General features: G+C 51.6%; 1 protein-coding gene across 11 annotated transcripts in view; it reads left to right on the forward strand.

Annotated features, from left to right (window-relative positions):
• The window catches only part of DCTN1 (dynactin subunit 1), a 208,258-nt gene that overhangs the window by 69,440 nt on the left and 125,356 nt on the right, over nt 1-13,462 (forward strand). For all 11 annotated transcript variants that reach the window (XM_063925387.1, XM_063925388.1, XM_063925389.1 and 8 more), the window contains exon 2: nt 1,829-2,077. In XM_063925387.1, coding sequence (XP_063781457.1) covers nt 1,829-2,077 — 249 coding nt within the window. The remainder of the gene's footprint in view (nt 1-1,828; nt 2,078-13,462) is intronic.

The following is a 13,462-nucleotide window of genomic DNA, read 5'->3' on the forward strand; positions in this document are numbered from 1 at the left end:
GTCTCCATCGCCCTGTATTCTCCATATCTCTGGATAAAGTGTCTCCATCGCCCTGTATTCTCTGTGTCTCTGTATATATTGTCTCCGTCGCCCTGTATTCTCCATATCTCCATCCATGGAGAAATCTCCTATAATATCCACAACTGTTGCTGAATGTCTGACCTGAAGTTACCTGAGCCTTACTGTAGTGTTTTTCCAACGCTGCTTGTGATTGGTTGAGTAGTTACTAGGCTCGGTCTTAAGGTGTATACACACGGTGAGATTCGGGCTAACCCCGATTCTCACTATGTGACAGGGACTAGGTCGGCATCACAAGCATATAATGACTGTGCTTGCAATACTGACTATGTGCGATTTTGGCTAAGTGTCAATTTTGACTATCTTTTCTACGAGATAGTCAAAATTGACTTGCCTGCACAGTCTATCTAGGCTTGCGATGACGACCGCGTGGGACCGCGCATGGGGATCGCAAGGTGATTTTCACGTTGCGATCTGCACAAACTTTTCTTACGATTTTGACTATATAGTCAAAATCGTAAGAAAATATCTCACCGTGTGTACACACCATTACTCCTGGTCGCAGACATTCACCTGCCGCTGTGCGCGGTTCTCAGGATTTATGTCTTTCTTCCATTGGAATATGATGGTTAAAGAGCAACAACATTTTTTGTTTCTCTCTTTTAATAACATTATTATTCAAACAAATTGTAAGTAAATGTGTGATTTGTATTATTATTCTTTCATTTTTTTTGTATTTTTTTTTGTATTTTAATCATATGTAGGCGCTAGGTTATCTTCCTCTGATTAGGAGAACCTGACCTGTATATTATATTACAGGGCTAGACAGCCTATGGCACTCCAGCATGCTGAGACAGAGCATGCTGGGATTAGTAGTTCCACAGTAGCTGGAGTACGACAGGTTGCCCAGCCCTGGTGTATTGTTAGGCCTTAGTGTAGCAGCCTCCTGGGATTTGTAGTGACCCAGTCTGTACTGCCAGATATAATCTGGTGCTGGGCGAGGCCCTTCTACACTCCCCCCTCACTCCACTGTGCTACTGCGTTTACTACGGAGGTTTCTGTGACTGAACTCTGTGCTTCTCAGCCATTACATATGAGGAACTCTTATTCCAAAGGTAAACAGGGGAGTGCCATTCGTGTCAAGGGTGTTTGCCAGATTATATTACCCGTAACTAATAATATTATAATATACCGGTCTCCTGTCCCCTTTGTGACAGATCCATTCTCTGTGGTATTGCTTCCTCTGGTCCGGATAGCTGCGGCGCATACCGTGGTGCTGGGCTTGTGGATGGTGGGACAGCATTGTCAGGGAATGTTGGTTACCTGCTGTTATAAGCCAAAGTCAGCCTGAACAAAGTGGTGCACTTAGGGGGGATATTATGGGAGCCAGGCAACACATGGAGACACTGCACAAAGCGCATTATGGTTTAATGTTCATGTTTCTTACATTGGGGCCTATTCATGAAGCAGTGAAAAGAGTGGAGATGTGAAACAATGGAGAAGTTGTCCATGGCAACCAATCAGCATTAAAGTAACATTTATAGTTTGTATATTATACAATTGTACGGAGCAGCTGATTGGTTGCCATGGGCAACTTCTCCACTGTTTCACATCTCCACTCTTTTCACTGCTTCATGAATAGGCCCCAAAGTGTGACTTTTATCTGGTCTATAAGTAAAGCTGCTCACACATGCACTCACTGGCTCTGTGCAGGAATATTCCCTCATAGCCTTATCACTGCCTGTGTGGGCGTCATAGTGATTCGTCCTAATCTTTCCTCTCTCACACTTTTGTCATCCGTGTCCTGCAGACCCCCAGCGCTAACGCCAGGATGAGCGTGGAGGCCACAGGAAAGCCCTTGAAGGTGGGCTCCCGAGTCGAGGTGATCGGGAAGGGCCACCGAGGAACCGTAGCATTTGTGGGAGCTACGCTGTTTGCCACGGGAAAGTGGGTGGGCGTTATTCTGGACGACCCCAAGGGCAAGAACGACGGCACGGTGCAGGGCAGGAGGTACTTTACCTGCGAGGAGAACCATGGGATATTTGTGCGTCAGTCGCAGGTAAGACGTTTAAAGTTATTCACGGTCTAGGTCACATGATGGTTTCATATGCAGGATGCAGTTCCAGTTGCCCATAGGATCTCACACACAACCTTATGTGAAATTGGTTTTACAGTGTTACGGAACCATTACAATAACTGTGATGCTATCATGTGTCTCCGACTACAGCTCCGGAATGTGCCGAGTTGTTAGTTTTGTGATTCTTATATTCTATGTGATATGAGCTGAGAGTGTACAGCTAGGGCACGGGAGCCATAGCAGTGACTATATGAGTGACAGGACACAGCCTGAGCACGGGAGCCGTAGCAGTGATTATATGAGGGACAGGACACAGCCAGAGCACGGGAGACGTAGCAGTGACTATATGAGTGACAGGACACAGCCTGAGCACGGGAGCCGTAGCAGTGACTATATGAGGGACAGGACACAGCCAGAGCACGGGAGCCGTAGCAGTGACTATATGAGGGACAGGACACAGCCAGAGCACGGGAGCCGTAGCAGTGACTATATGAGTGACAGGACACAGCCTGAGCACGGGAGCCGTAGCAGTGACTATATGAGGGACAGGACACAGCCAGAGCACGGGAGCCGTAGCAGTGACTATATGAGGGACAGGACAAAGCCAGAGTACGGGAGCCGTAGCAGTGACTATATGAGGGACAGGACACAGCCAGAGCACGGGAGCCGTAGCAGTGAGTATATGAGGGACAGGACACAGCCAGAGCACGGGAGCCGTAGCAGTGAGTATATGAGGGACAGGACACAGCCAGAGCACGGGAGCCGTAGCAGTGAGTATATGAGGGACAGGACACGGCCAGAGCGCGGGATCCGTAGCAGTGACTATGGGGCAGATGTATTAAGCCTGGAAAAGTGATAAAGGGGAAGGTGATAACGCACCAGCCAATCAGCTGCTGACTGCCAAGCTACAGGCTAGTTTTGAAAAATAACAGTTAGGAGCTGACTGGCTGAAGCATTATCACCTTCCACTTTATCACTTCTCCAGGCTTAATACATCTGCCCCTATATGAGGGACAGGACACAGCCAGAGCACGGGAGGCATAGCAGTGACTATATGAGGGACAGGACACAGCCAGAGCACGGGAGCCGTAGCAGTGACTATATGAGGGACAGGACACAGCCAGAGCACGGGAGCCGTAGCAGTGACTATATGAGGGCCAGGACACGGCCAGAGCACGGGAGCCGTAGCAGTGACTATATGAGGGACAGGACACGGCCAGAGCACGGGAGCCGTAGCAGTGACTATATGAGGGACAGGACACGGCCAGAGCACGGGAGCCGTAGCAGTGACTATATGAGGGACAGGACACAGCCAGAGCACGGGAGCCGTAGCAGTGACTATATGAGGGCCAGGACACAGCCAGAGCACGGGAGCCGTAGCAGTGACTATATGAGGGACAGGCCACTGCCAGAGTACGGGAGCCGTAGCAGTGACTATATAAGGGACAGGACACAGCCTGAGCACGGGAGCCGTAGCAGTGACTATATGAGTGACAGGACACGGCCAGAGCACGGGAGCCGTAGCAGTGACTATATGAGGGCCAGGACACAGCCAGAGTACGGGAGCCATAGCAGTGACTATATGAGGGACAGGAAACAGCCAGGGCCATAGCAGTGATATGAGGGACAGGACACAGCCAGAGCACGGGAGCCATAGCAGTGACTATATGAGGCAGTGATCGCGCTGATCCAAAAAAAAAGTGGGTCCCAGGGACCCCTCACTTTCGAAAATTGGGGTCCTACCGGTCTTTTTCTGGGTCCCATCGGAATGAAGGTTCTTATTAATCTTAATCTTGTTTGGACACTACAAAAGTGTTGCAAGGTGGGGGGATGGGGTGACAGTGCTGTGGGGCTGTGTTAGCATGCAGGACACCCTGCACCAGAGCTGTAACTAGACATTTTGGTGCCCTTAGGCAGAAAGTGAATTGGTGTTCCACCTCACCAGACAATAAAGCATAGGCAGTGCGCGCCGAAGGCGCGCTGCAAAATTTAAGGGGGGTGGCTTCATGGGGAAGGGGCGTAACCACATAATAGTGCCAATTCACATTACACCACACAGTAGTTCCGCTTATACAGATTGCACCAGGCAGAGCACGTTATATATATTGCACCAGGTAGAGCACATTATACATATTGCGCCAGGTAGAACACGTTATACACATTGCACCAGGTAGAGCACTTTATACACATTGCGCCAGGCAGAGCACTTTATACACATTGCGCCAGGCAGAGCACTTTATACACATTGCGCCAGGTAGAGCACATTATTATACACATTGCGCCCGGTAGAGCACGTTACACACATTGCGCCCAGGCAGAGCATGTTACACACATTGCGCCAGGTAGAGCACATATAAACATTGCACCAGGTAAATAAAATATAAACATTGCACAAGGTAGAGCACGTTATACACAATGCACCAGTTAGAGCATGTTACACACATTGCAGCAGGCAGAGCACGTTACACACATTGCAGCAGGCAGAGCACGTTACACACATTGCAGCAGGCAGAGCACGTTACACACATTGCAGCAGGCAGAGCACGTTACACACATTGCAGCAGGCAGAGCACGTTACACACATTGCAGCAGGCAGAGCACGTTACACACATTGCGCCAGGTAGAGCACGTTACACACATTGAGCAAGGTAGAGCACGTTACACACATCGCGCCAGGTAGAGCACGTTATACACATTGCGCCAGGTAGAGCACGTTACACACATCGCGCCAGGTAGAGCACGTTATACACAATGCGCCAGGCAGAGCACGTTCTACACATTGCGCCAGGAAGAGCGCCGAGACACATTGCGCCAGGTAGAGCGCCGAGACACATTGCACCAGGTAGAGCGCCAAGATACATTGCATCATACCCCGGGCACACACACAGCAGCTACCCACCACACACCCCGGACACGTGCACACACACACACAGCATCTACCCACCACACACCCCGGACGCATGCACACACACACAGCATCTACCCACCACACACCCCGGACGCGTGCACACACACACAGCATCTACCCACCACACACCCCGGACGCGTGCACACACACACAGCATCTGCCCACCTTATACCCCGGACGCACACACACACAGCATCTGCCCACCTTATACCCCGGACGCACACACACACACAGCATCTGCCCACCGTATACCCAGGACGCACACACACACACAGCATCTGCCCACCGTATACCCCGGACGCACACACACAGCACCTGCCCACTGTATACCCCGGACATACACACACACACACACACACACACACACACACACACACACACACACACACACACCATCTGCCCACCGTATACCCCAGACGCACACACACACACACACACACACACACACACACACACACACACACACACACACACAGCATCTGCCCACCTTATACCCCGGACGCACACACACACAGCATCTGCCCACCTTATACCCCGGACGCACACACACACACAGCATCTGCCCACCGTATACCCAGGACGCACACACACACAGCATCTGCCCACCGTATACCCCGGACGCACACACACAGCACCTGCCCACTGTATACCCCGGACATACACACACACACACAGCATCTGCCCACCGTATACCCCGGACACACACACATACAGCATCTGCCCACCGTATACCCAGGACGCGCACACACACACAGCACCTGCCCACTGTATACCCCGGACATACACACACACACAGCATCTGCCCACCGTATACCCCAGACGCACACACACAAACACACAAACACACAGCATCTGCCCACTGTATACCCCGGACACACACACATACAGCATCTGCCCACCTCATACCCCGGGCACACATAGCATCTGCCCACCTCATACCCCGGGCACAGTCAGCAGCTGCCCACCTCATACTCCAGGCACACACACACATCTGCCCACCTCATAATCTCCCCCCTCTTATACCCAGTGCACACACCCAGTAATTGCCCCCTCCCAAAATAACCCGGACACACAAGCAGTAATTGACAACCCCCTTGTACCCAAAGCACACACACACTAACTGGCCCCCTCCACTTACACACCGCAACAGTGCTGGGAGAGCCCATATGGCAGGCACGGCGAGAGCCAGCAGCCAGAAGTCCGTTTACAGCAGCGCGGAGACCGGGATGGCGGGAGATGTACACCGCACAGACACACACACTGGCCGGCGCTCAGAGCGGCTGTCAGGAGCGGCGGGGAAACTGACCTGCGGAGAGGCGGTACGCTCAGTCCATGAGCACGGGCGCCGGAGCGGAGGGTTCAGGCAACAGCAGCGCCAAGTCTGATGAATCGGCGCCTCCGCGGTGCTCACCTTCTCCCCTCACAGGCATCAATCAGTCACTTAACAGGAAGTGATTGGCTGCTGCAGCAGAGCGCGTCCCCGGAGACCCGCCCATTTCAGAAAAGTGAGTCACCTTCCCTCAAAATCGGGTAAAATACGCGCTATAGCGCGTTTTTGCGATCACTGTGAGGGACAGGACACAGCCAGAGCACGGGAGCCGTAGCAGTGACTATATGAGGGACAGGACACAGCCAGAGCACGGGAGCCATAGCAGTGACTATATGAGGGACAGGACACAGCCAGAGCACGGGAGCCGTAGCAGTGACTATATGAGGGACAGGACAAAGCCAGAGTACGGGAGCCGTAGCAGTGACTATATGAGGGACAGGACACAGCCAGAGCACGGGAGCCGTAGCAGTGACCTATATGAGGGACAGGACACAGCCAGAGCACGGGAGCCGTAGCAGTGACTATATGAGGGACAGGACAAAGCCAGAGTACGGGAGCCGTAGCAGTGACTATATGAGGGACAGGACACAGCCAGAGCACGGGAGCCGTAGCAGTGACCTATATGAGGGACAGGACACAGCCTGAGCACGGGAGCCGTAGCAGTGACTATATGAGTGACCGGACACGGCCAGAGCACGGGAGCCGTAGCAGTGACTATATGAGGGCCAGAACACAGCCAGAGCACGGGAGCCATAGCAGTGACTATATGAGGGACAGGACACAGCCAGAGCACGGGAGCCGTAGCAGTGACTATATGAGGGACAGGACACAGCCAGAGTACGTGAGCCGTAGCAGTGACTATATGAGGGACAGGACACAGCCAGAGCACGGGAGCCGTAGCAGTGACTATATGAGGGACAGGACACAGCCAGAGCACGGGAGCCGTAGCAGTGAGTATATGAGGGACAGGACACAGCCAGAGCACGGGAGACGTAGCAGTGACTATATGAGGGACAGGACACAGCCAGAGCATGGGAGCCGTAGCAGTGACTATATGAGGGACAGGACACAGCCAGAGCACGGGAGGCATAGCAGTGACTATATGAGGGACAGGACACAGCCAGAGCACGGGAGCCGTAGCAGTGACTATATGAGGGACAGGACACAGCCAGAGCACGGGAGCCGTAGCAGTGACTATATGAGGGACAGGACACAGCCAGAGCACGGGAGCCGTAGCAGTGACTATATGAGGGACAGGACACAGCCAGAGCACGGGAGCCATAGCAGTGACTATATGAGGGACAGGATACAGCCAGAGCACGGGAGACGTAGCAGTGACTATATGAGGGACAGGACACAGCCAGAGCATGGGAGGCGTAGCAGTGACTATATGAGGGACAGGACACAGCCAGAGCACGGGAGGCGTAGCAGTGACTATATGAGGGACAGGACACAGCCAGAGCACGGGAGCCGTAGCAGTGACTATATGAGGGACAGGACACAGCCAGAGCACGGGAGCCGTAGCAGTGACTATATGAGGGACAGGACACAGCCAGAGCACGGGAGCCGTAGCAGTGACTATATGAGGGACAGGACACAGCCAGTGCACAGGAGGCATAGCAGTGACTATATGAGGGCCAGGACATGTCTGTCTTCAGTGGCGCCCTGCATGTTAGAATTCCCCCTGTGACTCCCCAGCGCTGCAGAGCCGTACAAGGCCCCCGCAGGTTCCCTGGTACACTGTGCTAACACTCACCTAGAGAAGCATACCGCTGCCTGACAGGAGGGTGTATGCATTTGCCCAGTATACCTAGTCACTCCAGGCTGCATCTAGCTTCTGGGTAACCTGTACCTGTGTTTCCCTGTGCCTACAGCCATCTGTATTTCTATCCGGTTTAGTAGGCCAACACCCTGGTTAAGCCGATATGCTGTGTGCATTCACCCCCACATACAGACCGGCCTCACACTTACCACACTCGGCGTGTTAGACAAACCCGGACAATACCGATTGCTAGAGCTTACAGTCTAAAACGGACGTGGGAATGAACTTGAAAGCATTTCTGCATAGATTACGTGACATAATTCACAAAAATAATAAGAATTTACTCACCGGTAATTCTATTTCTCGTAGTCCGTAGTGGATGCTGGGAACTCCGTAAGGACCATGGGGAATAGCGGGCTCCGAAGGAGGCTGGGCACTCTAGAAAGATTTAGGACTACCTGGTGTGCACTGGCTCCTCCCACTATGACCCTCCTCCAAGCCTCAGTTAGGACACCGTGCCCGGACGAGCAGACATAATAAGGAAGGATTTAGAATCTCGGGTAAGACTCTTACCAGCCACACCAATCACACCGTACAACTCGTGATACTATATCCAGTTTGACAGTATGAAAAACAACTGAGCCTCTCAACAGATGGCTCAACAATAACCCTTTAGTTAACAATAACTATTTACAAGTATTGCAGACAATCCGCACTTGGGATGGGCGCCCAGCATCCACTACGGACTACGAGAAATAGAATTACCGGTGAGTAAATTCTTATTTTCTCTAACGTCCTAGTGGATGCTGGGAACTCCGTAAGGACCATGGGGATTATACCAAAGCTCCCAAACGGGCGGGAGAGTGCGGATGACTCTGCAGCACCGAATGAGAGAACTCCAGGTCCTCCTCAGCCAGGGTATCAAATTTGTAGAATTTTGCAAAAGTGTTTGCCCCTGACCACGTAGCTGCTCGGCAAAGTTGTAAAGCCGAGACGCCTCGGGCAGCCGCCCAAGATGAGCCCACCTTCCTTGTGGAATGGGCATTTACAGATTTTGGCTGTGGCAATCCTGCCACGGAATGTGCAAGCTGAATTGTACTACAAATCCAACGAGCAATCGTCTGCTTAGAAGCAAGAGCACCCAGCTTGTTGGGTGCATACAATATAAACAACGAGTCAGATTTTCTGACTCCAGCCGTCCTGGAAACATATATTTTCAGGGCCCTGACAACGTCTAGCAACTTGGAGTCCTCCAAATCCTTAGTAGCCGCAGGTACCACAATAGGCTGGTTCAGGTGAAACGCTGACACCACCTTAGGGAGAAACTGGGGACGAGTCCTCAATTCTGCCCTATCCATATGGAAAATCAGATAAGGGCTTTTACATGATAAAGCCGCCAATTCTGACACTCGCCTGGCTGAAGCCAAGGCCAATAACATGACCACTTTCCACGTGAGATATTTCAGATCCACGGTTTTTAGTGGCTCAAACCAATGTGATTTTAAGAAACTCAACATCACGTTGAGATCCCAAGGTGCCACTGGAGGCACAAACGGGGGCTGAATATGCAGCACTCCTTTTACAAAAGTCTGAACTTCAGGTACTGAAGCTAGTTCTTTTTGAAAGAAAATCGACAGAGCCGAGATCTGTACTTTAATGGAGCCTAGTTTTAGGCCCATATTCACTCCTGCTTGCAGGAAATGCAGAAATCGACCTAGTTGAAATTCCTCTGTTGGGGCCTTTTTGGCCTCGCACCATGCAACATATTTCCGCCATATGCGGTGATAATGCTTTGCCGTAACATCTTTCCTGGCCTTAATAAGCATAGGAATGACTTCTTCCGGAATACCCTTTTCCTTTAGGTTCCGGTGTTCAACCGCCATGCCGTCAAACGCAGCCGCGGTAAGTCTTGGAACAGACAGGGCCCCTGTTGTAGCAGGTCCTGTCTGAGCGGTAGAGGCCACGGGTCCTCTGAGAGCATCTCTTGAAGTTCCGGGTACCACGCTCGTCTTGGCCAATCCGGAACCACGAGAATGGTGTTTACTCCTCGCTTTCTTATTATTCTCAATACCTTTGGTATGAGAGGCAGAGGAGGGAACACATAAACCGACTGGTACACCCACGGTGTCACTAGAGCGTCCACAGCTATCGCCTGAGGGTCCCTTGACCTGGCGCAATATCTTTTTAACTTTTTGTTGAGGCGGGACGCCATCATGTCCACCTGTGGTTTTTCCCAACGGTTTACCAGCATCTGGAAGACTTCTGGATGAAGTCCCCACTCTCCCGGGTGGAGGTCGTGTCTGCTGAGGAAGTCTGCTTCCCAGTTGTCCACTCCCGGAATGAACACTGCTGACAGTGCTAGTACATGATTCTCCGCCCATCGGAGAATTCTTGTGGCTTCCGCCATCGCCATCCTGCTTCTTGTGCCGCCCTGTCGATTTACATGGGCGACTGCCGTGATGTTGTCTGACTGGATCAGCACCGGCTGGTGTAGGAGCAGGGATTTTGCTTGACTTAGGGCATTGTAGATGGCCCTTAGTTCCAGAATATTTATGTGAAGGGAAGTCTCCTGACTCGACCATAGTCCTTGGAAGTTTCTTCCCTGTGTGACTGCCCCCCAGCCTCGAAGGCTGGCATCCGTGGTCACCAGGACCCAGTCCTGTATGCCGAACCTGCGTTCCTCTAGAAGATGGGCACTCTGCAGCCACCACAGTAGCGACACCCTGGTTCTTGGAGACAGGGTTATCAAGCGATGCATCTGAAGATGCGATCCGGACCACTGGTCCAACAGGTCCCACTGAAAGATTCTGGCATGGAACCTGCCGAAGGGAATTGCTTCGTAAGAAGCCACCATCTTTCCCAGGACCCGCGTGCAGCGATGCACTGATACCTGTTTTGGTTTCAGGAGGTCTCTGACTAGAGATGACAACTCCCTGGCTTTCTCCTCCGGGAGAAACACTTTTTTTTTGGACTGTATCCAGAATCATACCCAGGAACAGTAGACGTGTCGTCGGAACCAGCTGTGACTTTGGGATATTCAGAATCCAGCCGTGCTGGTGCAGCACCTCCTGAGATAGTGCTACTCCCACCAACAACTGTTCCTTGGACCTCGCTTTTATTAGGAGATCGTCCAAGTACGGGATAATTAAAACTCCCTTTTTTCGAAGGAGTATCATCATTTCCGCCATCACCTTGGTAAATACCCTCGGTGCCGTGGACAGTCCAAACGGCAGCGTCTGGAATTGGTAATGGCAATCCTGTACCACAAATCTGAGGTACTCCTGGTGAGGATGGTAAATGGGGACATGCAAGTAAGCATCCTTGATGTCCAGGGATACCATGTAATCCCCCTCGTCCAGGCTCGCAATAACCGCCCTGAGCGATTCCATCTTGAACTTGAATTTTTTTATGTATGTGTTCAAGGATTTCAAATTTAAAATGGGTCTCACCGAACCGTCCGGTTTCGGTACCACAAATAGTGTGGAATAGTAACCCCGGCCTTGTTGAAGTAGGGGTACCTTGATTATCACCTGCTGGGAATACAGCTTGTGAATTGCCGCTAGCACCGCCTCCCTGTCTGAGGGAGCAATCGGCAAGGCAGATTTTAGGAACCGGTGGGGTGGAGACGCCTCGAATTCCAGTTTGTACCCCTGAGATACTATTTGAAGGATCCAGGGATCCACCTGTGAGCGAGCCCACTGATCGCTGAAATTCTTGAGGCGGCCCCCCACCGTACCTGGCTCCGCCTGTGGAGCCCCACCGTCATGCGGCGGACTTGGAAGAAGAAGCGGGGGAGGACTTTTGCTCCTGGGAACCTGCTGTTTGTTGCAGTCTTTTTCCCCTACCTCTGCCTCTGGACAGAAAGGACCCGCCTTTTCCACGCCTGTTTTTCTGAGTCCGAAAGGACTGAACCTGATAAAACGGCGCCTTCTTAGGCTGTGAGGGGACATGGGGTAAAAATGCTGACTTCCCAGACGTTGCTGTGGAAACTAGGTCCGAGAGACCATCCCCAAATAATTCCTCACCCTTATATGGTAACACTTCCATGTGCTTTTTTGAATCTGCATCTCCTGTCCACTGGCGAGTCCATAAGCCTCTCCTAGCAGAAATGGACAATGCACTTACTTTAGATGCCAGTCGGCAGATTTCCCTCTGTGCATCTCTCATATATAAGACTGAGTCTTTTATATGGTCTATGGTTAACAGGATCGTGTCTCTGTCTAATGTGTCAATATTTTCTGACAGTTTATCTGACCACGCAGCGGCAGCACTGCACATCCAAGCTGACGCAATAGCTGGCCTAAGTATAATGCCTGTGTGTGTATATACAGACTTCAGGATCGCCTCCTGCTTTCTATCAGCAGGTTCCTTGAGGGCGGCCGTATCCGGAGACGGTAGTGCCACCTTTTTAGACAAACGTGTGAGCGCTTTATCCACTCTAGGGGGTGTTTCCCAACGTGACCTATCCTCTGGCGGGAAAGGGAACGCCATTAGCACCTTCTTAGGAATTACCAATTTTTTATCAGGGAAAGCCCACGCTTCTTCACACACTTCATTTAATTCATCTGATGGGGGAAAAACTACGGGTAGTTTTTTCTCTCCAAACATAATACCCTTTTTAGTGGTACCAGTAGTTATATCAGAAATGTTTAACACCTCTTTCATTGCCTCAATCATACAGTGAATGGCCTTAGTGGGCATCAGGTTTGACTCATCGTCGTCGACACTGGTGTCAGTATCCGTGTCGACATCTGGGTCTGCTTGAGGTAGCGGGCGTTTTAGAGCCCCTGACGACCCATGCGACGCCTGGGCAGGCACGAGCTGAGAAGTCGGCTGTCCCACATTTGGCATGTCGTCGATTTTCTTATATAAGGAGTCTATACGTGCACTCATTACTTTCCATAAGCCCATCCACTCAGGTGTCTGCCCCGCAGGGGGTGACATCCCTTCTAAAGGCATCTGCTCCGCCTCCACATCATTATCCTCATCAAACATGTCGACACAGCCGTACCGACACACCGCACACACACAAGGAATGCTCCGAATGAGGACAGGACCCACAAAAGCCCTTTGGGGGGACAGACTGAGAGTATGCCAGCACACACCAGAGCGCTATATAAGGCAGGGACTAACTAAGTTATGTCCCCTATAGCTGCTTTTTATATTATATATGTATTGCGCCCAAATTTAGTGCCCCCCCTCTCTGTTTTTACCCTGTTCTGAAGTGTAGACTGCAGGGGAGAGCCAGGGAGCTTCCTTCCAGCGGATCTGTGAAGGAGAAATGGCGCCAGTGTGTCTGAGGGAGATAGCTCCGCCCCTTTTCCGCGGCCTATTCTCCCGCTTTTTTCTGGATTCTGGCAGGGGAAT

The sequence above is a fragment of the Pseudophryne corroboree genome, chromosome 1 (assembly GCF_028390025.1).
Source record: "Pseudophryne corroboree isolate aPseCor3 chromosome 1, aPseCor3.hap2, whole genome shotgun sequence".
In the NCBI taxonomy this organism is placed as follows: domain Eukaryota; kingdom Metazoa; phylum Chordata; class Amphibia; order Anura; family Myobatrachidae; genus Pseudophryne; species Pseudophryne corroboree.